Below are 23,660 nucleotides of genomic sequence, written 5' to 3' on the forward strand. Positions count from 1 at the left end.
TATTTATTCCTTTAATCTTGAAAAACATTTTGATAAATGACCATGAAAATAATTGACTTTATTTCTAAACGCAACAAAATATGCTTATCTTAACTAATGTACAATGCCTGGATCGTGGGAAGTTGCTTCCCATAGCTAACCGTTTCAAACTATAATAAACTACAAGAATCTGTGATTTCTAATGTGAGGTGTGAAAGTATTAGAAGAGCCATCTGTTCTAAGCCTGGCACAGTGCCAACAGGCTTTACTTGGCAATAGCAATTAATAATGAAAAATACTCAAATCTCACATTTTCAAAAAGCGATAAAAATATAGTGTCATAAATAAACTATTTATGGCATCTTCCATCTTCAAAGAAATTTAATTGGGCAAAGCTCACCACACCTGCGAGGATATTTCTTACTATTTCCATTTTATATAAAATGAAATATCTGACACCCATGGAGACAATGAATAATATCAATTCTGGGATTAGAGCTCAAATACTCCAAGCTTTCTATCCATCCTTCACACCATATGCCCTTTTAAAAATGAGGAAAGAATTGAACATGTCCAATACAAAATTCCAAAATTTAACTTTTGGAACACGTAAATGAAGGAAAAGGTACTGTTTTGATAACTTTTAAAATGGTATTTAAGCACTTACTATGCGCGAGGCACTGTGCTAGGTGTTAGGGTACAGTCCTCTAGACTGTAAGCTCTCTGTGGACAGGGAAGATGTCTACCAGCTCTATTATTGTATTCTCCCAAGCACTTAGTACAGTGCTCTGCACATAGTAAGTGCTCAATAAATACTATTGAATGAATGAATGGTCTTCAAAGAGTAAGTGCTCAATAAATACAATTGACTGATACAAGATAGCCAGGTTGGCTCACAGACTTAGTCCCCATTTTATCAATCAATCCATTGTATTTATTGCGCACTTACTATATGCCAAACACTGTTCTAAGCATTCAGGAGAGTGCAGAGAGAGATTCAGATTCAGAGAGATTAGACACATTCCCTGTCCAAAACGAGTTCAGAGTCTAAGGGGAAGACAGACATTAATATACAAAAGTTTGGATGATGGCGTTGAAGATGACGATGTCATTGTCTTGCCCAAGATCAAACAAGGAGGGGAACCGGGACCAGAACCCAGACTCCTAATCAGTCTGCCCAAATATTGAGTTGGAATTTCAAAGTTAAGCAGTTTCCAACATTGTTTCCACATCACTTAACCTCTCTAGCATTAATTTTTTTCTTTTCTGTAAAGTGGGATTTAATGGCGCCCCGAGTAAAGTGGGATGTAATGATGCCCCCATCCCCCCAATCTCTTCCTCAAGACGGCTAATGCTCAGCCACGTGAAGCATTCTGGAAAATTTAGTGTTATATGAAACCCAACTCACGGCCATTTATCAAAGCATTTTATATATTTAACACCGGGATCGTTCATTGTTTCTTGCATGATTTTAAAACAGAGATGTTATTCTTCAGCATCCCTCGAAAAGGAAAGACATAATACATCACTGCGTCGGTGGAGGAGAGGTCCTCCTCTGAGGTTGAAGTTAAAGGCGTGGGGGAAGTGCTTAGTAACCTGCACCGAAAAGGCTGGGGGTAGGGGGGGACTCCCAAATTTTGGGAAGTGGCCCTTTCCCTAGAGGCCCTAGAATTGCAGGGTGAGGTCCTGGAAAGTTTAGGACCATCCCCGTCTCCTCTGGTGTTGTGGGGAGGCCAAGTGCAGAAGCTTTGGGGGGCACAAAGGTTGCCAGGTCCTTTATCTCTCCCCCAAAGCCTGACCCAGGCACTACACCCACTGCACCCAGCTGAGCTCACCTCCTCCAGGAGGCCTTCCCACACTGAGCCCGTCATTGGGCAGGGATGGTCCCTATCTGTTGCCGCATTGTCCATTCTAAGGGCGTAGTCCAGTGCTCTGCACATAGTAAGCGCTCAATAAATACTATTGAAAGAATGAGCCCTCCCTTTCCCTCTGCTCCTCCTCCCCTCATTTCCCCCAATCCCTCCCTCTGTTCTTCCCTCTTCCCCTTCCCACAGCACTGTGCATATTTGCACATATTTATTACTCTATTTTGTTAATGATGTGTATATATATATATCGATGATTCTATCTATTTTGACGGTAGTGATGCCTGACTACTTGTTTTGTTTTGCTGTCTGTCTTCCCCCTTCTAGACCGTGAGTCCGTTGTGGGGCAGGGATGGTGTCTACCTGTTGCCGAATTGTCCATTCCAAGCGCTTAGTCCAGCGCTCTGCACATGGTAAGCGCTCCGTAAATACGATCGAATGAGTGAATTCACCATCGTACCGGTGTCTCGGTAATGATGTCGGTGTTTGTTAAGCGCTTACTATGTGCAGAGCACTGTTCTAAGCGCTGGGGGAGATACAGGGTCATCAGGATGTCCCACGTGAGACTCACAGTTAATCCCCATTTTCCAGATGAGGGAACTGAGGCACAGAGGAGTGAAGTGACTTGCCCACAGTCACACAGCTGACAAGTGGCAGGGTCGGGGTTTGAACCCACGACCTTTGACTCCCAAGCAGGCCCTCCTTCCCTCCCTCCGCTGATAAGAGGGGAGACTGGGTTTCGAGGCCCGGGGCTCTGGGTGGGAATTCCCTGCAGGAGGACGCCAACTGCACAGGAAATAAAAGGAGGGTTTAAGTCGCCTCTCTCTGATGCCGAATTGTCCATTCCAAGCGCTCAGTCCAGGGCTCTGCACAGAGTAAGAGCTCAATAGATACTACTGAATGAATACAACCTAAGGGGAGGTGGGTTATCTATCTACTGCTCCTCTTCCCAGCGGGATTGGGGGGGGGATGGGGAGGGTCAGAGGGGGACAGAGAGACACACAGAGACAGACACGGGGGGGGGGGGGGCCAGAGACAGACAGAGACACGGGGGAGGGTCAGAGACAGAGACACGGGGGAGAGAGACAGAGACAGACACGGGGGGAGGGCCAGAGACAGACAGAGACACGGGGGGAGGGCCAGAGAGACAGAGACAGACACGGGGGAGGGCCAGAGACAGACAGAGACACGGGGGGAGGGCCAGAGAGACAGAGACAGACACGGGGGGAGGGCCAGAGACAGAGACACGGGGAAGGGCGAAAGACAGAGACACGGAGGAAGGCCAGAGACAGACAGAGACAAGGGGCAGGGAGAGACAGACACGGGGGGAGGGGCAGAGAGAGACAGAGAGACACGGGGGAGGGAGAGAGACAGAGACACGGGGGGAGGGAGAGAGACAGAGACACGGGGGGAGGGTCAGAGACAGAGACACGGGGGAGGGAGACAGACACGGGGGAGGAGACAGAGACACGGGGGAGGGGGAGACAGAGATACGGGGGAGGGCAGAGAGAGACAGAGAGACACGGGGGAGGGAGGGAGAGAGAGACACGGGGGAGGAAGAGAGACAGAGACACGGGGGGAGGGCCAGAGATAGAGACGGGGGAGGGCAGAGAGAGACAGAGAGACACGGGGGAGGGAGAGAGACAGAGACACGGGGGGGGCCAGAGATAGAGACAGGAGGAAGGCAGAGAGAGACAGAGAGACACGGGGGAGGGCGAGAGACAGAGACACGGGGGGAGGGCCAGAGACAGAGACACGGGGGAGGGAGACAGACACGGGGGGAGGAGACAGAGACACGGGGGAGGGAGAGACAGAGATACGGGGGAGGGCAGAGAGAGACAGAGAGACACGGGGGAGGGAGAGAGACAGAGAGAGACATGGGGAGGGTCAGAGACACGGGGGGAGGCACAGGGAGAGACAGGTGGTCGGTGGAGAGGGAGAGGGCGGCGGGTGTGGGGCTGGGGCGGCCACACCGGCGTTTACCTTTCCCCTTTCTCTTTCCTGAGGAGGAGGAGGAGGAGGAGGGAGAGGGAGGAAGGAGGAGGACGGCGGGCAGCCTGACGGGGGCGGCCTGGAAACCACCCGCGGCCCCCCCGCGCCTCGGGGCGGGGGCGGAGACGGGACACGCGCAGGCGCGCGCGCCCCGCCGGGTCACGTGGCCCACGCGCCTCCGTCGCCTGGAAACGCCGCGCGGCCTCCTGGGAAGCCCCGGCCCTCCCGCCAGGGCGGCGCCTGAGGCGAAGGGGCGGCCGCCGGCGAAGAAGCGGGCCCCGCTGTGGAAACCCCAAGTACCCGCCGCCTTGCTCCCCTCCCGTCGGCCAGGACTCGCCCTCGGGCCGACGCCGGGTTCCCTCCCCCCTCCCCCCCAAAATGGGCCTCCGCCCGACGTCACTTCCGGGAAGGTCCTTCACTTCCGGTCCCCTGCTTGGCCCGTCCTCCCCGACCACCATCCTCCTCTCACTCCGCAGGCCCTGCCCCCCGCCCACCCCCCCCCCGCACCTACGGCGGGACCAGGTACCTTCACTCCTCCTCTCATCATCATCATCATCATGGCATTTGTTAAGCGTTTACCATGTGCCGAGCGCTGGGGGAGATTCATTCGATGGTATTTATTGAGCGCTTACCCTGTGCAGAGCACTGTGCTGAGCGCTGGGGGGGGATTCACTCATTCGATAGCATTTATTGAGCGCTTACATGTGCAGAGCACTGTGCTGAGCGCTGGGGGAGATTCACTCATTCGATAGTATTTATGGAGCGCGTACCCTGTGCGGAGCACTGTGCTGAGCGCTGGGGGAGATTCACTCATTCGATAGTATTTATTGAGCGCTTACTATGTGCAGAGCACTGTGCTGAGCGCTGGGGGAGATTCATTCGATAGTATTTGAGCGCTTACCCTGTGCAGAGCACTGTTCTGAGCGCTGGGGGAGATTCATTCGATAGTATTTATTGAGCGCTTACCCTGTGCGGAGCACTGTGCTGAGCGCTGGGGGAGATTCACTCATTCGATAGTATTTATTGAGCGCTTACTATGTGCAGAGCACTGTGCTGAGCGCTGGGGGAGATTCATTCGATAGTATTTGAGCGCTTACCCTGTGCAGAGCACTGTTCTGAGCGCTGGGGGAGATTCATTCGATAGTATTTATTGAGCGCTTACCCTGTGCGGAGCACTGTGCTGAGCGCTGGGGGAGATTCACTCATTCGATAGTATTTATTGAGCGCTTACTATGTGCAGAGCACTGTGCTGAGCGCTGGGGGAGATTCATTCGATAGTATTTGAGCGCTTACCCTGTGCAGAGCACTGTTCTGAGCGCTGGGGGAGATTCATTCGATAGTATTTATTGAGCGCTTACCATGTGCAGAGCACTGTGCTGAGCGCTGGGGGAGATTCATTCATTCGATAGTATTTATTGAGCGCTTACTATGTGCAGAGCACTGTGCTGAGCGCTGGGGGAGATTCATTCGATAGTATTTGAGCGCTTACCATGTGCAGAGCACTGTTCTGAGCGCTGGGGGAGATTCATTCGATAGTATTTATTGAGCGCTTACCCTGTGCAGAGCACTGTGCTGAGCGCTGGGGGAGATTCATTCATTCATTCGATAGTATTTATTGAGCGCTTACCATGTGCAGAACACTGTTCTGAGCGCTGGGGGAGATTCATTTATTCGATAGTATTTATTGAGTGTTTACTGTGTGCAGAGCACTGTTCTGAGCGCTGGGGGAGATTCATTCATTTGATAGTATTTATTGAGCACTTACTCTGTGCAGAGCACTGGACGAGAGAAGCAGCGTGGCTCAGTGGAAGGAGGCCGGGCTTGGGAGTCAGAGGTCGTGGGTTCGAATCCCGGTTCTGCCCCTTGTCAGCTGTGTGACTGTGGGCGAGTACCAAATACCAACATTATTACTAAGCGCTTGGAATGTGCAAATCGGCAACAGATAGAGACAGTCCCTGCCCATTGACGGGAGATACAGGGTCATCAGATCGTCCCCTGTGTGGGTCCCAGTTTTTAATCCCCATTTTGGCAGGAGGTCATTGGGGCCCAGAGAAGTTCGGTGACTTGCCCAAGGTCACACAGCAGACAAGGGGCGGAGTCGGGATTAGAACTCACGACCTCTGATTCCCCAGCCCGGGCTCTTTCCACTAAGCCACGCTGCTTCTCTATAACAATAAAGACATTTGTTAAGCGCTTAGTAGGTGCCAAGCACCGTTCTAAGCGCTGGGGAGGATATTCATTCATAACAATGTTGGTATTTGTTAAGCGCTTACTATGTGCAGAGCACTGTTCTAAGCGCTGCGGGAGATACAGGGTCATCAGATTGTCCCACGTGGGGCTCACAGTCTTCATCCCCATTTTACAGATGAGGTAACTGAGGCACACAGCTGACATGCGGCGGAGCCGGGATTCGAATCCATGATCTGACTCCCAAGCCCAGGCTCTTTCCACTGAGACATGCTGCTTCAATGGTATTGATTGAGCACTTACTCTGTGCCGAGCACTGTACTAAGCGCTTGGCGGGTACAATTCGGCAACAGAGGCCATCCCTGCCCAATGACGGGCTCACCGTCTAAACTGGGGAAGGGTCTTACAGTGTAAAGGATACAAGGTCATCAGGTGGTCCCCCGAGGGGCTCCCAGTCTTCATCCCCATTTTCCAGATGAGGTCACTGAGGCCCAGAGAAGTCAAGTGACTTACCCAAAGTTACACGGCTGACAAGGGGCTGAGACGGGATTAGAACCCACGACCTCTGACTGCCAAGCGCGGACTCTTGCCACTGAGCCGCGCTGCTTCTCAAGCGCTCACCGGATGCGGAGCATTCATTCGATGGTAATTATTGGGCACTTACTCTGTGCAGAGCACTGTACTAAGCACTTGGGATGTACAGTTCGTTAACGGATAGAGACGATCCCTGCCCCACAACGGGCTCGCGGTCTAAACGGGGGAGACAGACGACAAAACGAGCAGTCAGGCGTCGCTACCGTCAAAACAGATAAATAGAATCACAGATAATATTTATTGAACGCTTACTGTGTGCAGAGCACTGTCCTGAGCGCTTGGAATGTACAATTCGGCAAGAGAGAGAGGCCATCCCTGCCCCACCAAAGGCTCACGGTCTAAAAGGGGCACGTCGACAGCAAACCGAAACAAGTAGTCAGGCATCACTACCATCAAAACAGATAATTCGCCAAGATCCGCCCTTTCCTCTCCACCCAAACGGCTACCTTACTGCTACGGGCTCTCGTGATATCCCGGCTAGACTACTGTGTCGGCCTTCTCTCTGACCTCCCTTCCCCCTCTCTCGCCCCGCTCCGGTCTATTCTTCACTCCGCTGCCCGGCTCATCTTCCTGCAGAAACGATTTGGGCGTGTCACTCCCCTTCTTAAACAACTCCAGTGGTTGCCTATCGACCTCCGCTCCAAACAAAAACTCCTCACTCTAGGCTTCGAGGCTCTCCATCACCTTGCCCCTTCCTACCTCTCCTCCCTTCTCTCTTTCTACCGCCCACCCCGCACGCTCCGCTCCTCCGCCGTCCACCTCCTCGCCGTCCCTCGGTCTCGCCCATCCCGCCGTCGACCCCGGGGCCACGTCCTCCCGCGGTCCCGGAACGCCCTCCCTCCTCACCTCCGCCAAACTGATTCTCTTTCCCTCTTCGAAACCCTACTTAAAACTCACCTCCTCCAAGAGGCCTTCCCAGACTGAGCTCCTCTTCCCCCTCTACTCCCTCTGCCACCCCCCCTTCACCTCTCCGCGGCTAAACCCTCTTTTTCCCCTTTTCCCTCTGCTCCTCCACCTCTCCCTTCCCATCCCCACAGCACCGTACTCGTCCGCTCAACTGTATATATTTCCGTTACCCTATTTATTTTGTTAATGAATTGTACATCGCCTCGATTCTATTTAGTCGCCATCGGTTTTTACGAGATGTTCTTCCCCTTGACTCTGTTTATTGCCATCGTTCTCGTCTGTCCGTCTCCCCCGATTAGACCGTAAGCCCGTCCAACGGCAGGGACCGTCTCTATCTGTTGCCGACTTGTTCATTCCAAGCGCTTAGTACAGTGCTCTGCACATAGTAAGCGCTCAATAAATACTATTGAATGAATGAATGATTAGAATCATAGATATATATACTACACATTAACAGAATAGAGAAATAATATACAAATATGCACCTAGGACAATATACGGTGACAATCGCTTTGGGCAGGGGGTGTTTGCAGGGAGAGGCCTGTCACCCACAGGCCCCCGCCCCTCTAAGACCCTTCACCCATTTATTGCCAATTAAGGGAGCTCAGGGAAGGAGCGGGTTGAGATGGGGGTGGGGGGGGGGGGGTTGCCATGGGTCCCCCGGCCCCCCCAGTCCAGAGAAGCAGCGTGGCCTAACGGCTAGAGCCCGGGCCTGGGAGTCGGAGGGTCATGGGTTCCGATCCCATCTCTGCCCCTTGGTCTGCTGTGGGATCTGGGGCAACTCGCTTCGCTTCTCTGGGCCTCCGCTACCTCGTCTGTAAAATGGGGATCGAGGCTGTTGAGCCCCACGTGGGGCAGGGGTGGTGACCCACCCAATTTACTTGTATTCGCCCCGGCGCTTAGTACAGTCCCTGGCACCTAGTGTGCGCTTAACAGATGGTGGTTGTCTTTTGCTGTCGAGTCGTGTCCGACCCAGACGCACTCTCCTAGAATGCCTTGCTTCCGTCTGCCATTGTCCCGGTGGTGGATCCATAGGGTTTTCTCGGTCAAAATACAGAAATGGTTTATCGTCGCCTCCTTCCGCACAGCGCGGCTCAGTGGAAAGAGCCCGGGCTTGGGAGTCAGAGGTCGTGGGTTCTAATCCCAGCTCCGCCGCTTGTCAGCCGTGTGACCTTGAGCAAGTCACTTCACTTCTCTGGGCCTCAGTGACCTCACCTGGAAAATGGGCATGAAGACTGTGAGCCCCATGGGGGACAACCTGATTACTTGTACCACTCCCCCAGCGCTTAGGACAGTGCTTGGTACATAGTAAGCGCTTAACAAATGCAATCATTATTATTATTAAATGAGTCTCTGCCCTCGACTCTCTCCCGTGTCAGTGCTGCCCAGCACACTATAATTATTATAATTATCAAACTTTGATGGCACGGCCTCAAGGCCTCTTCCTCAGGAGCCTTGGGGTAGTGAGGTTTGGCACGGCACCCGCACTGTGGCCCGTGGCTGGAGGCCCAGGAAGTTTTGCACCGCCTCAGCGGTTTCTGGATAATCGACATCCAGGATCTGGAGGGCGACAGATGAGTAAACCGAGGCACGGCCAAGTCCAGTGACTTGCCCAGGGTCGCACAGCGGGCAAGTGGGAGAGTCAGAATTCAGGTCCGCATAGAGAAACGGCGTGACTTAGTGGAAAGAGCGGGCCTTGGGAGTCAGAGGTCGTGAGTTCTAATCTCAGCTCTGCCACTTGTCAGTTGTGTGACTTTGGGCAAGTCACTTCACTTCTCTGGGCCTCAGTGCCCTCATCTGGAAAATGGGGATTAAGACTGAGTGCCCCACGTGGGACAACCTGAGAACCTTGTATCTATCCCAATGCTTAGAACAGTGCTTGGCACATAGTAAGCACTTAGCAAATACCACCATTATCATCCTCTGATCCCCAGGCCTGTGCCCTTTCCATCCGGCCACGCTGCTTCCCTCCTCCTGCCTACTAACCCCGTTCTTACCCGAGTGCTTACGATAGTGTTCTGCACACGTAAAGCACTCGTGAAATACCATTCATCCATCGGTGTATAAAGGCTCACTGTGTGCCGAGCACTTTGCTAACCGCTGAGGTAGATGAAAGACATCATGGTGTAGCGGATAGAGCACGGGTCTGGGAGTCAGAAGGTCACGGGTTGTAATCCTGACTCTGCCCCTTGTCTGCTGTGGGACCTTGGGCAAGTCACTTCACTTCCCTCTGCCTCAGTTACTTCATCTGTAAAATGGAGATTGAGACTGTGAGCCCCACGTGGGACAGGGACCGTGTCCAACTCGATTTGCTTGTATTCATCCCAGCGCTTAGTACAGAGCCTGGCACACAGTAAGCGCTTAGATACCACAATTATTACTATAATTAGCTTAGAGGAAAGAGCCCGGGCTTGGGAGTCAGAGGTCGTGGGTTCTAATCCCCGCTCTGCCACTTGTCAGCTGTGTGACTTTGGGCAAGTCACAACTTCAACGTGCCTCAGTTACCTCATCTGTAAAATGGGGGTGAAGACTGTCAGCCCCACATGGGACAACCTGATTACCTTCTTTCTACCCCAGCACTTAGACCAATGCTTTGCACATAGTAAGCGCCTAACATATCCCATCATTATAATTATACAGTCTCTAAGCCGCATGGAGCTTACAGATGTTTTTTCTCTATTTTACAGAGGAGAAGATTGAAGTACAGAAGTTAAGTGGGTAAGCTCTTTGAGGTTAGAGAACATGTCTACCAACTCATATTGTACTCTCCCAAATGGTCTGCGGGTGATGTGAACCAGTAATAAAAACTAAAACGAACCTGAAAGCTATATCCAGTTTTACCTAGATTTTTTCAAAGTGGAAAGTCGCCTTCCAGTTTTCCTATCTTCCGTAACAACTTAGAAAGTAGTACCTCTCTTCTCTTTGGCAGTCAGCTTTACCATATTCCTGGAGCATTATCGGAAGGACTGAGACTTGAAGTAGGAGCCATTGACTCCCAATCCAGTGCTCAGACCGTAGGATTGAAACGTCCAGAATTTCATAGCGACTCCACGACGGTTGCTATTGATCGTTAGGCCCAGGGAAGCTTTCATCTCAGTGTTCAGCAGGAAGAAGCGTATGACTGGTGCAGTGCTCTGATTGTCTTTAATCGGGATCGATTTTTTTTTTTTTTTTTGGTCTTCCAGGGGGTTTCCTTAATGCGCCGATATGGGTGTTCGTGGATTGATGAGTTTTGTGGAAGAGAATAATCAGTTCTTTATCGATCTGAAGTTGAGGGACACAAAGATCGTCATCGACGGCTTTGCTCTCTTTCATCGGCTTTGCTTCGATTCAGATCTGGACCTGCGGCACGGAGGGGACTACGACGCTTTTACAGAGGTCGTCCAGGAGTTTTTCGAATCGCTGGCCGTCTGCGACATCCGTCCTTACGTTTTGTTAGATGGAGGGTGTGACTTTTCAGATAAGAAGTTCGCAACGCTGAAAGAGCGAGCCAAGGACAAGATCCAGGTGGCCCACTCGCTCTCCAGGGGGGGAGGTGGGAGTCTCTGTCCCTTGCTCATCAGAGAAGTCTTCATTCAGGTCTTGATAAAGCTTCAGGTGAGCTTCGTCCAGTGCTTTTCGGAGGCAGATAGAGACATCATGACCCTGGCCAATCACTGGGACTGCCCCGTACTAACCATGGATAGTGATTTCTGCATCTTCGACCTCAAATCGGGTTTTTGCCCCCTGAGTTGTTTTCAGTGGAGAAACCCGCGCCTTCAAGGTTCATTCGGCTACTACATCCCAGCCAGATGCTTCTCCCTAGAGAGGTTCTGCGGTCACTTCGGTCACATGAACAAGGCCCTGCTCCCCCTCTTCGCTGTGCTGAACGGGAACGACCACATCAACCTGCCTGCGCTTGAGACGTTCTTCAGCAGAGTCGACCTTCACGCCGGAACCTCGCGCTTCAAGGGGAAGAGGCACCACCGCATCCTGGGACTTCTGAATTGGCTGTCTCATTTCGCTGACCCCACCGAAGCCCTGGATAAGGTTCTCAGACACCTGAAAAACCACGAGCGAGAAGAAGCCAAGGCTCTGCTCTGTTCGTCCATGGAGGAATACCAGCCGTCTCGGGTGAAGCTTCAGGACTTCTTCGACCGAGGCATTTACGTTTCTCCAGATGCCTTGAAACAGGGCTTGCCAGAATGGGTCCGGACGGCTCTGGCCAAAGCTCAGCTGTCTCCGTTCATCAGTGACGTCATGGTGTTGAGAAGAACCATCCTCCATACGCAGGTGGAAAATGTGCAACAGCCCAGCGCTCACGTCATCTCCTTGCCCATCCGCCAAATCATTTATGGGCTGCTTCTGAACTCTGCGAATCCCCGAACCGTGGCCCATCAGCCACTGGCTGTCAGCGAGCTGACTAGGCTCAATAAAAACATCAAAAGGACGATAATCCATGCGACGAAGCTACCCAGGGATTCTTTTGATTTGGATGAATTGCCAGAGGTAAATCTACATATTGTACTTTTAAGGGTGAAGGCACTGTGATGACCCCGGCGATCTTAGCCGAACCAGATTCTCAGACAGAATCATGGGGGAATTCAAGATTTAAACAATAATACAGATGAGAAAGAATAACATACAGAAAGTGCTCTGCTTGGGGGAGTTTATAGAAAAGGTTTTAGACCGAAGTAACCCCACATTGGCTCACTCTACCATCCTCTTTCCCCTCTCAGGCACGCACCTACCAGTCTCGGCCAAGGGAGGGAGAGTCAAGCAGAGACCTATGGATTCCATAGGCAAAAATCAGTAAGGGGAAAATGCAAGAAATCAACCAAAATGTAAGATGGGGAAATCTCTGGCCAGACAAAATGATCCCAGAGGGGAGGAAAGGGGGTGAGGGGAAAATACAGTTGACTCAACTGGCTAAATATGCAATAATAACAGTCACGATATTAAATACTGTGTGCCAAGTACTGGCTTAAATACAGGATAATCAGATCTCACTCATTCATTCATTCATTCAACTGTATTTATTGAGCACTTACCGTGTGGAAAGCACTGGACTAAGGGAGCGTGCAATTAGACACATAGAGTTCTTATCCCACATGGAGTTCTCAGTGTATGAGGAAGGCATTCAACCTCCATTTTACAGATGAGGAAACAGACGCATCAGATTCACATCGATTGTCACCCGTGTGACTTTGGGCGAGTCACTTCACTTCTCCGTGCCTCAATTACTTCATCTGTAAAATGGGATTAAGACTGTGAGCCCCACGTGGGACAACCTGATTTCCTTGTATCTACCCCAGTGCTTAAAACAGTGCTTGGCACATAGTAACTGCTTAACAAATACCATTATTATCATTATGTGATTGTCTTTCATTCAGCCTTAGTTTTTTTTAAATCATTCATGTTTGCTGCAATTAAATGATAAAACTAGATTTGGTGTAGGTATTATCGGTTTCCTTTTACTCACTGGTAGCTCTTGACACAGAGTAGTATGCCTGAAATCTGGTGAATATTTTTGGGGAAAATTTGTCCTGGCAATTTAAGCCTCTAAGCCTCATTTTTATTTTATTCTGTCAGTCAACGGTATTTATGGATCACCTGTTAGCTGTACTTACACGAGTTTCACCTTCCGCGTAAGATGAAAGGAATGCTAGAAAATGAACTCCTTCCTCCGCTCTCGATGGGAACCCATCAGGGAGCTGATTTATATTTTCTTAAACTGCAATATGACTCTGAATTTGTCATTGTTCTTTCACCAGTTCTGGCAGTATGAACACTAGCTGAGAGGAAATATTTCCAAGGCAACAAGGAAACTGAGCACTTTGTTCTTAGTTATTTCTTTTATAGTATTTTGTATAAATGCGAACATAAAGACACTTCAGGCCAATAAAACTGTAATTTAAAGATACATATACGAAGAAAAGGTAATTTTCTTGTGTAAAACTCTTCTACCAACACATTAACTCTTTCCTTCCACCACGTACAAGTATTTCATGCAAAACAAGTTGAAAAACTAGATTTTATGGAACGTTTAAGAAGTCTTCAGAAAAATAGCAGAATTGGTGTTTTTTTAATTACTCCATTAATCTCACATTCATTCTGAGATCTCAGATCAGAAGTACATTTAAAAAATAAAACTGGGTGGAGACTGTTCAGTTAAACTCAGTCAGACCTAACAAAATTTCAGTGTAAAATTTTAAACCTTTTGCATGCCTTATAGAAAGCCACATTTGATTCACATGGGATCTTCTCTCTTCCCAGGTCTCCTTATCTAGTCGTTTGATGCTTCTGTTAGAGACCTTGAATGTGAAACACAGAATCCTCCAGCCTCTTCCTAGTTCTTTGCAGCTGCCTATTGCTGTCACCTGCTATTGGTTGCAAAATTCAGAACCCAAAGCCAACTTGCATCATTTACAAGCTTTACTACTCGGGATGATCTGTGGACAGTTGCACGAGATAATCAGTAACCCAGGTAAGTGCGTGATGACTTAAAATACTTGTCCTTGCATGGACAGTTTTCTATTTGTAACTCCAAACTCCCAAGGTAGCCCCTTTTATCGTCTACCAATTTCTAGCATATAATATGGAGAGAGTGAAAACGGGCAAACCTGTTAACTGGCCCATCCACTTTCACAGGCTAGAGTAGCACAGGGGTGTGAGGACTTTGCCTTGGTAAAAGTCATTTGCCCATTTTATGTCCCGTTCCATACTCACAGACATCCCATCTGCCAAGAGATGTTCTTTCAGTACTTGGATTTTTCCAAGTGTGAGTAGTGTCATTCCTGAGTAATCCTGGAAGCTGTTCTTCCATAGTTATAGGATACACATCATTTATGTCTACACTTTATCCTTCCTGACATTTGTCTCTCATTCTTGTGTTTGTCAGTTCCTTGACAAGATGACAGTATCAGCTTTTTCCTATTTCTGCTGGAACCCTTGTCCTCAGGAAATAGCTCTGTGTAAATATTAGGTAATAGAAAAGTTTGGGCAGTGGTCTTCCATTATCTCCAATAATCACTCTTCAGTGCTACCTATCATATAGCTTTTAATCCCAATGAATAGTTCCAAATGAGTGACTATCTAGAGACACTCCGATTCCCTTTATTTAGAAAAACAGAGAAATAGAGTGACGTCAGGCCTGGAGCATTGGCCTGGAGTCAGAGGACCTGGGTTCGTCCTTTGGGCTGCTGGGTGACCTTGGGCAAGTCACTTCACTTCAGTGCCTCAGTTACCTCATCTGTAAGACTGATTATTGTGGGACAGGGACTGTGTCCAACCTGATTAGCTTGTGTCTACCCCAGTGCTTAGTACAGTGCCTGGCACATAGTAAGTGCTTAACAAATGCCATTAAAAAAAAAAAAAAAAAAGAATGCTCAAATGTTCTGCAGAATGACTCAAATGTTAAAGTTCTAACTCTGAGGCAGCTTGAGTTGCCTAGTGAGTCTATGGGCCAAGTATCCATGTTAGTGTCCTTCTGTTATTTTTAGCCCCAGGTTTGGAAGTATGAGGGTGGCTTTCTCCTCCCCACCCCATATTAATTGAAAAATATGAAATATGTAAGGACAGAGTTCATCATTCTGCAATATAGCCAGTACCAATCGAAAGGGTGCATGTCAAGGGTCTGTGTGTTTTCTTTTAGGGCTTTTGGACACAGAACATGGGCAGGCTCAGTTTCCTGCTGCTTGTTAATCTGGTACAAGGTGGGACCTTCTTTTTACTACTCCAAAGGTGGTCCAAATCTAATCTTGTGCACTAATGCGTAGACATAAAGAAGTGTGTGATCTGCCTAGGAGTGTGACTGCATTCTGTTTATTCCTTGGAAGTGCCACACTACCCATTGCCTACATTGTATCCCCTCTGTACCCACAGACTTCCCTCTGCCCCTCTTGGAACTAGATTACTGTATTTAAACTCATTTCCCACATTGTGCCATACTTTTGCCTATGTTTCAAGTATTTTTAGAATCCAGAAAATGAAATCCCAAGCCATAAGTACAATTTGCTTTCATTGTTTCCTTAAAAAGACATATATTTTCCATAGGACACCCAAAAGCCAGAACATTAAGTATTGAAACTTTCACAAACCAATGCATTTAGAATTTGGGGAGTTTAGAGAGTCGTATACATTAGGATCTAGTGCTTGAAGTCGGTACCAATGTGTGCAAAATCACAAAATGTCTCCTTAGGGTGTTTAGCCCTCAGCAAAATTGTTTGTGCATGTTTAGCAAGATTAAGCTATTGTTCCAGAAAGGATATTTAGCTATACGAGATTAACATTAGTAAACTCAGCTTCTTCCTATACCTTAGGAGGGAGACATTGAAAAACAGTGTGCACAGCTTTATAGTTATTTCAATATTTATCAACACTGTAGCGTGTTTCTGCATATAGAACACACAGTACTTAATTTGGGGAATCTTTGAAAATGCTGTCACTTATTAATTCCTTTTACACCTAGATCTGGATGATTTGCACATGAAGAATGCTAAAATGGTGTATGACCAGTTTCTCAAAATAAAGCAACAGAAACTCTGGGATAGAAGATTGGATTTAGAAACAGCCCACATATTCTGTCAATGGCAGTGTTGCCTCCAAATGGGATTATATCTGAACCAGTTGCTGTCTACTCCTCTCCCTGAGCCAGACCTAACTCGGTAAGAAGCGTTGGTAAAATACTATGTTATTTCATGAGAAATAAAAAAAGAAAAATCACAATTCTTATGTATTTTAAAGAAAAGGACCATCAAATTCTGACCATAGGTTGCATTAATATTATCCGGGGTATCGAGGCACAGTAATGGAAAGTGTTGTTAATTACTGCCTCATTAAAAAATGATTACAAAGAACTCATTTTTATCTAGTGATAGAAATACTAATTGTTATAAAATGAGTTTAGCGGAGGTAAACCTTAAAATAGAAATAATAAGAATTGTGGTATTAAGTGCTTACCATGTGTCAAGCACTGTTCTCGGCGCTGGGGACGATACAACATAATCAGGTCAGACACAGTCCCTACCCCACATAGGTCTCTCAGTCTAAGTAGGAAGAACAGATATTGAGTCCCCATTTTACAGATGAGGTAACAGGCACAGAGAAATTAAGTAACTTGCTCAGGGTCACACAGCTGACACGTGGCAAAGGCAGGATTGGAACCCAGATCTTCTGCCTCCCAGGCCTGTACTGTTTCCACTGGGCCACGCTGCTCCCCTAACAGGGGTATGGAAAAGGGACTAGTGTCGAGTAGAAAACACCTGTAGCCAGATTTCCCCTCCCCGTCGCCCCGCAGCATAGAATGCACTGAATTCCAATTCTGAGAAATTTTTTTGCTAAGGACCTAACTGATTATCAAGGAAGTTGTAAGTTTCAGGCATAACATTTAGGATGCCTAAATGAATGAGTCTAAAGTTGGTGATTGTTTTTGCTCACAATATTGACAAAAGTTACGCTAAAATTTGACCCAAAGACATTGCTTCTTTCTCTTATTGAACAGGCTTTATAGTGGGACCCTTGCTCATGGACTGTATCACGAGCTCCGGTCAGCAGCTTCAGCAGAAAATCTATTAAGTACATGTCCAGAGACAAGTCATCTTTATAACCGGCTGTTCCTGGTAGTGAAGTCATCCGTCCCTGCGGAACACTTCCTACCGAGTAGGAAATCAAAACCCAGGAAAACGAAACGGAAGAAACGAGCCACTAAGGGGGAGAAGAGAATGGGCGCTACCTTAGCGACCAGAGCTAGCAACAGGTTTGCGATGCTAACGTTAAGTGACTTAGAGGAGCCCTCTCTTTAGGGTAACAGCGGGGTTCGAATAAGCCTTGGCCGTACCAGCGTGGTACACGTCCATCTTGCCGGTACGAATGACCTATAGCTTTCCTTAAATTGGATCACTCAGGGGCCAATTTGGCTACTTATGTCCTTTCCAGAGAATGTTGTATTGCACATTACAGAGTACTTGAAGTTCAGAGGGGACCGGCAAATTACCAAACTTTTAACCTAGATTATCTACTTCAGGCACTTCTTTGACTGGCTAAAAGCCTTTATGTCATAAACCCCTGGAATCACAGATGCCCAAGCCAGATATGCTTACAAAAAGAGGACGAATTCCAAACGCCCTTCCAAGCGGCAAGCAAAACCCCCCAAAATTGTTTTATATATGTATATGTGACAGAGGGGGAGATACATCTGTATATCTAAGAAAGAGACAGATGTGATATTGCTGGAGTTTGAGAAATTCAGCACATCAGGTAGCAGGTAACAAATTTCTAAAACATTTTACTTCCTTTTACGCACCTATAGCGGTGAAATATATTGCATTTGTTAAAACTTAAGGGATGTTCTTTTCTAAACTCCATTAGATGAAATGAGCTGCTTGTGGAACCATGTTTAACCACTGTAGTCTCCCAAGTGCTTATTTCAGTCGTCTAACCCTCGGTGGTACGCAAGTATTGATTGAGAGCACGAGAGCCACAAATCAATCGTATTTATTGAGCACTTACCGTGGTCAGAGCACTGTACTGAGCTCTTGGGAGAGTTCAGTAGAGTTTGTGGATGCATTCCCTGCCCGCAAGCCCACAGTCTAGGACTTCAAAAATGTAAGGCAGCTGAGAGCCACAGATTAAAAAAATATATATTTTAACTGGAATGGCGACCAGGTCTGTTGTGGGAGGAGAGGTGAGAGCCGCAGCACAAGCAGAGAAGAGCTGCGGGTGGGTCTTGAGTGGCATTTGGCCCACTCCCACCATCCTACATTAACGCTTCACCTCACTATTGCACCTCCAGAACGATGGAGAAGACAAGTGGTCCTGTGGTTTTGAAAGAGCAACTCTTCAGGATATCTTTCAGCCTGAGAATTTTCATAACCTGCTCCAAACAGGACCTGCATTTCTATCAACCACAGGCCACTACCAATCTATTTTCTCTGGCATTTGCCTGAGGCTTTTGTAAGGGGTTTTTTGGGGGTTTGTTTTAATTGGTTCTGATGGATATACGTTTGCTGGCATAGGATGAAATGCAAATTAATGTCACAACTGGTATTCGGTCGTTAACAGATTAACTTTTTGAATATGAAAACTGAGGTAATGGAATATTTTTGAAAATGGAAAAGAAACTGACAAGACAAGCTTTGCCGCAGCCGTTCATGGTGTGGTTATCTTTTCATTTCATTGTTCGCTGAGGAATCAGGAGTTATCAATATACTGTTCCTAAATTGTGGGATTACTTCTTTCGGTCTTAATTTTTAATGCTTTTTACGTATGTAAAGCTATTTGTAGGTATTGTGTACAAATAAATACTTTGTCAACTATAGAGTGAAATGACTTGGAACTTGGGAGCGGAGGAAGGGTAGTAGGGCCGAGCAGGCAGGAATGGCTCGTGTCCCTGCCCTTCGCAGCCCGACGACCAGCCAGACGGAGACAAAGACGTACCAGAGAGAGCGGAAAAGCTGCAACAGCGCTACCCGGAGCAGAGCCAGGGTGCATTCCATTCAACTGGCCGAGGGTTCGACCGACAGTCCGCAGGCCACCCCTCCGAGGTGGAGTCAATAGAGCCGCTCTGAGAAAATACTCTATACACTGACAGCAGGGAGGAGAAGGGCCGTGGAATCTGCTTGGGGCTAGCAATTTAAGATCTCAGACTCAAGGCGGTGACATCAGATTTGCTACCAGTAGTTTTTATAGCAGTTCAAGCAAATAGCTTGATGATGCTCATATGAGATTTTACTCTTGTGCAGACCGTATTAAGCCCAGCAGGCGGCACTATGATAGCTGATGATTTATATGAGATTTTATTCTTGTGCAGACCATCTTAAGCCCAGCAGTCTACACTATGTTAGCTCCTGCCAAGGAGGGCTGGCAACCGTGAGCTCTTCCTCATCGCCAGTCCGCCTGGACCCCGGGGGTCTGCCGTGTCCCGCTGAACTGTGACCGGAAGAGAACGACCAGCCCGGAGGCAAAAGGCTGACACGGTCTGTCCTTCAAGGTGGGATGAGTTAGGGGCTCTCCGGAAATATAGGTACCCATCCACAAGATATACTTCAGATAATGTTAGACGGTGCTCTGCACATAGTAAGCGCTCAATACATACTATTGAATGAATATGTAAAGATGACGGTGCTTATTAAGCCTTTCGACGTGGCAAGCACCGTGCTAAACGTTGGCGTCGACATATCGCAGTTTCTGTCCTATCTGAGGCTCACATTATAAGTGGCAGGGAGAGCAGAGGTCTTAGAACTGAGGCCCAGAGATATTCAGTTTTTTGTCCCAGGTTAAACAGCAAGCGAGGGTCTTAACTGGGACTAAAACCTGCCTCTTCTGACTCCCGGTACCAAGCTCTTTTAACTAGGCCAAACTGCCTCCAGGTTTGCTCTGAACCCCGAATGGATTTCCCTACCCAAAAATGCTCTTCAAAATACACCTAGTGACTTTCCCAAGGTCTCACAGGAGGGAAGTGGTGTTGCCGTGGTTAGAACCCAGGTATCCTGACTCCCGGGCCTGGGCTTTTTCCGCTAGGCTACACTGCTTCCCCAGTATTATGAAGAGAACCAGATAACCTCAGGGCAGCAGAGGCAACTAGGGCAGTCAATCTTCTCATTCAGCAGTAATTGTCTTATTTTTGGCACGAGAACCCAGAAACACAAACATTGTGTTTCTTTCCAACCTATTAGCCGAGATGGATGCTGTCCTTCGAGTGTTTGCCCCATAATGTCTTTCTGAAATCTATTTTAATCGATCTGATTCATTACATTGTCCTTTACGCCAATTTAAAAGTGAAGCGCTGTTTGTCATGAGCAGATTTTAATTACATTTCTCCTTCATTCAGTAGCAGCCTTGCTGGGCCATATGGAACAATTACTTTTGCACTTTTTTCAGGGTTATGATTTATGCATAAGGCTTGGTCAAGCTAGCTGTGAAATTCTTAGATAACTTATTGGCTACACTGAGGGAGTAGGTTCTATATCCAGGCAGCGCATTTTGCCTGTCAGCTTTCCCCATCTGTTAAGTGAGGATAGACTCCTTCCCCTTGATCTCACAAGGATGTTAGAAGTAGAGTGAGATGGTAGATTAATTGCTAAGCAGAGGTGCCAACTTCATTTTGAACACGGGAGTGAGAAGGGGACAAAGTAGGTGAGCCAGCCACCATTCTGACCTTTTCCATCCCGATTAGACGTGCTCAGATCTTTTCTGAGGCCTGGGATGATCAAGTCAGGAGGCCAGCTCAAATGACTTTGGGGGTAATCTCCCCCTCGCCCCTTTGAACGGGGAACCTATGCTTAGTACAGTGGTCTGCACACACTGCTCAATAAATACCACTGACTGACCTATGCTGCTGAGGCTGGAGTTCGTTGGAAGAAATGGAGCGTACTGCCTATCTTAAATGACAACAAAATTATTCCTTTTGTAGTCAAGCCCCTTGAGCTTGCCAAAATTCTTAAGCCCCAGATGTGCTTAACTTCTGATGATATCCTTACCTACTCAGAGTATTTCTTCTAAAAGGCAGTTCTGCTCAGCTCCTGCACAGAAGATCCATTACTGCACACTCTCAAGTCTGCAAAAGGAAAACTGACACATTCACAAGGTTTTCGTAATTCTTCCTATACTTAAGACAGGCTGCGATGAAAAATACTTAAGTGGAACAGCGGCTTACTCTGACAGCAGGCTAGGAGAGGAAACATATCTGGAAATGGACTGTAGAATATGTAGTCAGAGTTGACTTTGGGTAAGTATGGGGGTGGTGGGTTCAGTTACCTTAAGGAAAAACCTCCACAGGAAAAGAAAAACAAGTAAAATCTGAATTTCAAAAACATTTTATGAGAAATAAGCCTGAGGGTAGAAAAGTGATGGCTGCCTACACTTGTTTAATCAGCCCTGACATATAGATTAAGTGGATGGCAAATCCAAGCATATTCATTTTGGGAGGGCAATCTGGCTGCTGTACTTGAAGGGAGAAAGACAATTCTTGGTAAAGAATTTCTCTTCTAAAATCAGATGATAGACCATGGACATGTAAGATGGATATCGACAGAAGGAAAGGAACTAAGAGGATGAGAGGTGAAAAGAGGCGTGAGAGAACACAACTCACTACTGCTGCTACCATCCAACATTTCCACCACCAACGTGCTCACCATGGGATAGATTCTGGTGAAGGGGTATGGGACTCTGGCAATATTTCGGTTTGGTATCTCTTTTTCCTGGACCCCTGTACGACCGTAGAGCTGACGAATCTATAGTCGGATAGGAGGAGGTGAGGGCATTTCAGTGATTATATTTGGTATTAAGTGCTTTCTATGGACTGTAATGGGGTAGATAAGAGATAATCAGATTGGACACACTCCCTGTCCCACATGACATCACCAACTAAAATGGAGAAAAACCTATGTGTAAATCCCCATTTTGCCCCCGATCATACAGATCACTGATAGAGCTGGGATTAGAATCTGGGTCTCCCGGGTCTCAGACCCCTGCATTTCGCATTAGGTCATACCTGTCCTTCAAAAAGTTGAAAGTAATCTTACTGGCTGTGCTTCTTTGACTAAAAGACTGTTTCTAACAAAATAGGTATAGTTTTTAGATTCAGTGAGCATAATTATCAATCATTAGTGGTACTTGTTAAGTGCTTACTAAGGGCGGCATACCCTAGTCCCACAGTGCTTAGGTAAATATTCTCATACTCTTATTTTCTTTGTCCATAATCTATCTTAATGTATGCTTCCCCCTTCCTTGTGGGCAACAACTTAACTCTGTTGTATTCTTGTTACTTTCCCAGGGGCTTAATGTACTGCTCTACACACAGTAAGCGCTCAATAAATAGTTATTTACTGATTGATAAGCACTGTCCTAAACTCATTATGGGCAGGGAATGAGTCTACCAGGTGTCATATTGCATTCTCCCAAGCACTTAGTACAGTCCTGTGCACACAGGAAGCGCTCAATAAATACAATTGATCAGGGTAGATACATAGATACAAGATAATCAGGTGGACACAGTCCCTGTCCCTCATGAGGCTCGTAGTCTAAAGTAGGAGGGAGGACAGGTATTGAATCCCCATTTTACAGATGAGGAAACAGGTCCTGAGCAGTTAAATGACTTGCCCAAAGTCACACAGCAGGCAAGTGGCCAGAGGAGGGATTAAAATAATAACAATAATGGTATTTAAGTGCTTACTACGTGCTGGGCCCAGGCATTTGTTCTTTCCTCAGGACCATGTTGTTCAAGATACTGGCAATAATGGAGACTTTCCATGAAACTGTAATGATGCTTTGAAGATATAAACATTTCAGAATATTCTTCCCAAAGTTGAATTAAAGGTTAAATGGCTAGACTTCTTGAAAGACACAGGCTAGTTCTCCCAACTTTCAAAACTTAACTTTGTTTTATCTGCCAATAGATAGCACTGAAAAAGTTTGTAGCTTCATGTGATGAGTTTGCTTTCAGTGGATCCCTAGAAAAGGATTTATCAGTCAATCAGTGGTATTTATCGAGCACCTACGTGCAGAGACCCGTACTAGACGCTTGGGAGAGTGCAGTATGACAATTAGCAGACATGCTTCCTGCCCATAAAGAGCCTACAGGCTCATGTGAGGATGAAGTGAACTTAGAGTGGAGGATTTAAGCATTACAAACAAAATCACATTACCCGATGCCCCTACCAAGGTACGGTGGAGGGGAACTTTCACACGAGTCCATGCCCAGATCGGCTCCTGTAAGTGGCTGCTGCAGCTGGTGTAAGCAGGTGAGTGACCCCCAGCTTTTCCACTGGGAGGGACCCTATGGGATGGGCAGATTCCCTGCTCTACAAACCCCTAGGCCTCTGCCCTTTGTTCCGTGTCTGGGAAAAGCTTAGTCTGGGCCATTACGATTACATACTGTAGTAACTACGGAGCACATCAGAGCCACCGGCAAGATAAACACTAGGCCTCTGTCAGCGTCTCCAGCCACCTACAGTTGGGATTTGAGGGGTGTGAACGGCAGGTCAGAGAAACAGTTTATTCTTTTCTTCCCTGCATTCTGCAGTTGCCCTTTAACAGTGAACCACATTAGAATCAGATTATTGGCCAGAAACTCTTTTCAAAAAAAAACAAAACAGGATAAAAGTTTCCTCATTTCCAAATTACCTTCCTCTTCCAACACCCTACACTGTTCTAAATCAA

At 47.4% G+C, this 23,660-nt stretch overlaps 2 protein-coding genes across 5 annotated transcripts in view; one reads left to right on the plus strand and one right to left on the minus strand.

The window, feature by feature from the left end:
* NEK11 (NIMA related kinase 11) overlaps nucleotides 1-3,931 on the minus strand; it is a 160,292-nt gene extending 156,361 nt beyond the window's left edge. For all 3 annotated transcript variants that reach the window (XM_029070653.2, XM_029070654.2, XM_029070650.2), the window contains exon 1: nucleotides 3,828-3,931. The gene's annotated coding sequence lies outside the window, so the exon portion shown is untranslated. The remainder of the gene's footprint in view (nucleotides 1-3,827) is intronic.
* Nucleotides 3,932-10,197: 6,266 nt separating this feature from the next.
* On the plus strand, nucleotides 10,198-18,819 carry ASTE1 (asteroid homolog 1). Of its 2 annotated transcripts, XM_007666165.3 has the most exons (5): nucleotides 10,198-10,241; nucleotides 10,709-12,011; nucleotides 13,779-13,989; nucleotides 15,973-16,168; nucleotides 17,005-18,819. In XM_007666165.3, exons 2-5 carry the CDS (start codon nucleotides 10,731-10,733, stop codon nucleotides 17,303-17,305), a joined length of 1,989 nt encoding a protein of 662 aa, XP_007664355.1. In that variant the 5' UTR covers nucleotides 10,198-10,241; nucleotides 10,709-10,730; the 3' UTR covers nucleotides 17,306-18,819. The 2 variants fall into 2 exon arrangements, with proteins under 2 accessions (XP_007664355.1, XP_039768783.1); XM_039912849.1 differs by lacking the exon at nucleotides 10,198-10,241 and having other exon boundaries at nucleotides 10,685-12,011.
* The last annotated feature ends 4,841 nt before the right edge of the window (nucleotides 18,820-23,660 follow it).

This window comes from Ornithorhynchus anatinus, chromosome 8 (genome assembly GCF_004115215.2).
Source record: "Ornithorhynchus anatinus isolate Pmale09 chromosome 8, mOrnAna1.pri.v4, whole genome shotgun sequence".
Lineage (NCBI taxonomy): Eukaryota > Metazoa > Chordata > Mammalia > Monotremata > Ornithorhynchidae > Ornithorhynchus > Ornithorhynchus anatinus.